This window comes from Saprolegnia parasitica (genome assembly GCF_000151545.1).
Source record: "Saprolegnia parasitica CBS 223.65 unplaced genomic scaffold supercont2.362, whole genome shotgun sequence".
NCBI lineage: Eukaryota > Oomycota > Saprolegniomycetes > Saprolegniales > Saprolegniaceae > Saprolegnia > Saprolegnia parasitica.
In genome coordinates, this window is record NW_012156756.1 from 3,607 (window position 1) to 8,231 (window position 4,625).

General features: G+C 57.0%; 2 protein-coding genes across 2 annotated transcripts; one reads left to right on the top strand and one right to left on the bottom strand.

Annotated features, from left to right (window-relative positions):
- Position 1: 1 nt before the first annotated feature.
- SPRG_16638 (hypothetical protein) lies at positions 2–697 on the top strand (the record flags this gene model as incomplete). Its single annotated transcript, XM_012356051.1, has 1 exon — positions 2–697. One exon carries the CDS (start codon positions 2–4, stop codon positions 695–697), a length of 696 nt encoding a protein of 231 aa, XP_012211441.1.
- Positions 698–1,275: 578 nt separating this feature from the next.
- Positions 1,276–3,241, bottom strand: SPRG_16639 (hypothetical protein; the record flags this gene model as incomplete). Its single annotated transcript, XM_012356052.1, has 7 exons — positions 2,868–3,241; positions 2,688–2,815; positions 2,533–2,582; positions 2,330–2,484; positions 2,033–2,280; positions 1,435–1,982; positions 1,276–1,379 (listed from the first exon to the last, which is right to left on the bottom strand). Exons 1-7 carry the CDS (start codon positions 3,135–3,137, stop codon positions 1,276–1,278), a joined length of 1,503 nt encoding a protein of 500 aa, XP_012211442.1. The 5' UTR covers positions 3,138–3,241.
- Between the last annotated feature and the right edge of the window lie 1,384 nt (positions 3,242–4,625).

Below are 4,625 nucleotides of genomic sequence, written 5' to 3' on the forward strand. Positions count from 1 at the left end.
GCTGTACACGCAGAGTCTGCTGCACGCGCGCGAGTGGGTCGCGGGCGCGTCGACCGTCTTTACGATCGCATCCATTTTGGACGACGTCGCCAACAAGAAGCCGTTCGCCGGCCGACAGCTACGACCTCGTGTTTTGTGCCCAATCGTCAACATTGACGGGTACCGCATCACGTGGAGCTCCAAGCGGCTCCAGCGCAAGAACGCCAACGAGGTCGACCTCAACCGCAACTGGTTCACGCCGATCCGCAACCCGAGCCCGCCGCGGCCGTCGGACGAGACGTACCCGGGCCCGGCGTACTTTAGCGAGAAGGAGACGCAAGGCATCCGCGACTACATCACCGCGCGCAACGCGACGCTGGCGGGATACCTCGACGTGCACGCGTTCGCAGGCGAAGTGCAGCTGCCGTACGGCGACACGAAAGCGGCTCTCGGCAACGGCCTCGACGCCAAGTACCAAACGCTCGGCGACGCGCTCTCGACAGCGATGGGCTCTTCGTACCGAACGACGTTCGAGTGGGAAATGTACCTCTCGTACGGCTGCTTTGAGGACTGGGGCCAGCGCTACCTCAACAAGCCGACGCTCACAATCGAGATGGCCGGCAATGACTTTGTCGCGCCGGCGTCGTCCATCGTGCGCTCCGGAAAGGAGCTCTACCGTGGCTACTATGCGTTCGCCAAGGGTGTCTCCAAGTTTTAGTCGTTGCGTGTGTTTGATGCGTCCAGTGCTGTTTATGTTTACTAACTGAGCTTTCCTTCCACCAACGTTGTTGTTTTGTACGCATAGCATACCGGTAGCGGGAGGATGGTTGTACGACGATCGATGAAAGGACCGAGAAAGTGAGCAGCATGTATGGACGATATTAACGAGTACTAGTACGAGTATGGGGGTTTTCAGTCGTGCAGGCGTCGGTCGTGCCGTTGCAGCAGCGGGTTTTGAAGGTGCTGTGCTTGAAGCTCTTGTGCTTTTGCAAGAAGTCGGCTTTGACGCCTTTGAAGTGGTGATTGAGGCATCGCATGAGAGGCTTGAGAGTCGCAACGTCGAAAACCCTGCAACTTTCGAGCAGGGCTTCGCCTGGAGGCATGGCCTTGATCTCCTCGTCAATTCGGCAGAGAAGATCGAGCTTCTGCGCGTCGTCCATGGGAGCCGAAAGACCCGACCGAGATGGAGCATCATAAGTACCACCGCGCTTGGGTTTGGGTACTGCAACGTCTTGAGGCTGCTACGAAGAGTTCCTTAGGTTCGTTCAGGAACTCCATGACGTACCACGAAAGCGCCTAGCTGCTCGACTTGCCCCAACGATGCCTCGGGGAGCACACGCCCTGGACCTTGACGTGGCTCCTCTGCTTCGGGATCGGGCATGTCGACGTCGTGCTCGCCACTCGCGGATGACGCATTGACCACTGTGTCGAGGCGCGCGACCTCGAGTTGAGTACGAAGCTGCGCGCACTTGAGAGCGACGAGCTTGCGCATGCGTTCACGCGCTTTTGGGTCCGAGATCTTGTCGATTGCAGAGTCGAGCTGCATATCGACGACGTCGTCGTCTTCCGGCGGCGCCGACTTGAGGATGGCCCGAGCAAGATCGAGGGGCTTCAGTCGACGACGTATCTCCGTCACCTGATGACCGTCACCAAAGCTTCGGACAAAACAATCGGCCAGGTCGCAGATCGGCAAGTCGGTGGCCGCGTACTGGTTGTTGGCGATCGCGATGCTTGTGTTGTGGTTGACGATGTGGATGGCAGTCCACTTGGGCAAGGCGCTGATGACCTTCATGGACTCGGGGTCTAGACGGGCGATCGCTAGCACAGTCTTGGCATCTTGGTAGAAGCGCTGGGCGCTGTCGAACGTCTTGTGCCTCGCCGAGTCCATAATGGTCTTGACGTCGCCTCCGCGCGCCACGGCCATAAAGTAAGCCGACTTGAGCATGGTGTGCGTGCCCCATGGCCCGTCATGACGACAGACCTCGCGACATACCTTCTTGATCCTACCAGAAGAACATCGTGTTGACAAAGTACACTGTATCACATATCCAACCTCTTATTGAACGTTGTATAGGGCATCGGCGCATCGACGCCTTGCGCCGATCGAAACACGTGGCCTTCTTTGATGCCCGTAAGCGAGATCCATGCAAGGAGGTGGCGCAGAGGACACAATTGAGGCATCTTGTCGTTGCGCCACACCATTTGCGTGAAGTCGTTCGTCTTGCCGCGAATGTGGATGGCCGTATAAAGCACTGTCCCTTGCGGTGTCACCTTGGACAGCGACGGCACAAAAGAGTCGATCTTACACCAGCATAGTCACGTCACTGGGGATATCGCATTTGGCTTGTACCGTAAGGGTGCAGAGCTCCTGGGATCGCAAAAACTGAGAGACTCCCAGCAGAAGCATCGTCCACAACTGGAACTGCTCGACGCCGCCCGCCTTCTCAAACGAGAACAAGTGCGCATGGATTTTGCACAACTCCATCGGGGTAAGCGCAGAGTCCCCTACAAGTAGGTATGTCACAACCACAAGAGTGGCCTCATCATATGTACCTTGCGGGCTATATTCGCGCGTTTCCGTCTTCCTCTTGTACGCAGTGACGCTACGTTGTAATCGGACGGAAGAGCGCGGGTTGCCTCGGCGCCTGATTGCTCCTCCTTGATGGCGGTGGCTCTCGCAGCCGTTTGAATGCTTGTCGTCGCGGCACAGCTGCAAACACAGGTCACAGAGATCCACGTATTCGCCATCTTGCGAGAGTTGCTTGTGCCGGTAGGTGATAGCAGACAAGAGCTGGTCGATGTTTCCTGGGTCGGTCCAGCCACCGCCGGCAACAAGCTACAAACGACAACTTATATCCGCGTGAGTCATGTCAGAAGCGATTGCGTACCGGCTTTTGGTCGGCGCCTAGGATGGGCCGGCCGTGGTCGTCCAGGAAAGGCGATCCATGTGGCTGCGTCTTGTAAGCTATGTACTCTGCGACAGTCGCCGCATCCATCGACGGCATGTTTTGGGGCACACAGTCGTCGAGAAAGACGAGTGACTCGTAGTCGCCGCGGAGCAGGCAGTACTCGGCCAACCCGTCCCACGCTTTCGAATACGCTGCAGCCGTGGCCAAGGGTTGGCCTTCTTCAAACATCACGAACGGCTCTGACCCCATGGAGAGCTTGTACTTTTCAAGCACCGCGGCTCGCCCGGGCTATGCCAGCTTCTCGAGGGCTGCGAGCCGCTCCTTCGACAGCTTGCAAATTGGCGCGTGCGGGCGTCGCCCACTCCTTGCGACGCGGGTGTCCGTGCGCTTCACTGCCGGCGCCTTTGGAGCTGGCGCTCGACCCTTGCGCCCCTTGGTCGGGCGTTCTTTCGCCATGGAAGGATTCCAAGTATCCGTTGTAGAGCAACAAAGATCCAATGGACGAAGGGCTACATACGTAACTGCCGGAGTAACTAGGTCCCTACCATGGGTCCCTACCGGACTTTGACCAGATCCTGTCACATTTTTCGCGGTTGGTAGAGCCCTGGTAGAGCCATTGGTGGAGATGGTAGGAATGGAAGGGATTTTATTTTTAGAGCGATAAGCTCACATTGCAGATGATGATATTGCGAGTAGCAAGTGGAAGCATATTATATACCCTTGGTGGAAGCATGTACCGGTGCTTGCACTGAGTTGACGTTATAGGTATCCTGAGGGTGCCACGAGTTCACACCCTTTTCTGACACAAACAGGTTTCATGCCACTCAAAATCTTGGATGGAACATCTGCTTTGGCACCGATTTCGAGTGCGTCTGTCTGCCCCTTCGATAAAAATACGAACGACGAGCGAGTACAACGACAGTTGGATGGGGTGCATACCGGTACGAACGATATCAATCAACTCAGACACGGCTGGTATCAGATGCCAAACTCAGAGCGGATCGTATCAGACGCAGCAACTCTCACAATCCGAGTCCATACCAGACATGCGTACGTTGCATCGTCTTCACTTCATGTCGGGATACCTCCGCAAACGTCGCCCATGCTGACAAAAAGGTGGGGTATGGAAGGCATATATGGCTCTGATAGGACCCATGGTGGCAGCAGCCAACTTTGTGGCCGACGACTCCACTGACTAATCCACTGACGGGTGCGAAGAAAGGCGAGCTTACTCCGACGCTCCGTGCCCCTTGTTCGTATTGACGAGGCTCCGCACCGTGTGGTGGCCCGGATTCCGATCGCAGGTGCATCTGAGACCGGGTTCCAGGCCCAGACCTGATGACAAGGTACTTTGATGGCGTCTGCATCCACAGTCGTACGAGGTTTATGGAAGGTCGCGATGTGAAAGCTTGCTCCGTCACGGCGCCATGATGGCTCTGAATCAGGTGTAAACCTAGCACTACAAGCCACACCAGCTCTCGACCTCAAAGTCTGGGTTCGACCGCTTCGACTCCACGTCTGAGTTCGAGCACCACGACCCAAAAGTCTGAGTTCAACTACCCCAACACCGACGAACACCCTCTCTCCACCATTCCATTTCCCGTTTCTCCACCGACCACCGACCATGAAGCTCCACACCACGCTCCTCGCGCTCTGCGCCGCGGCCGCCGTCGCCGACATCGTCCCCGAAGGCGGCAGTCCCGAGATTGTCGGCGGCACCGAAGTCCCCGTCGGCCA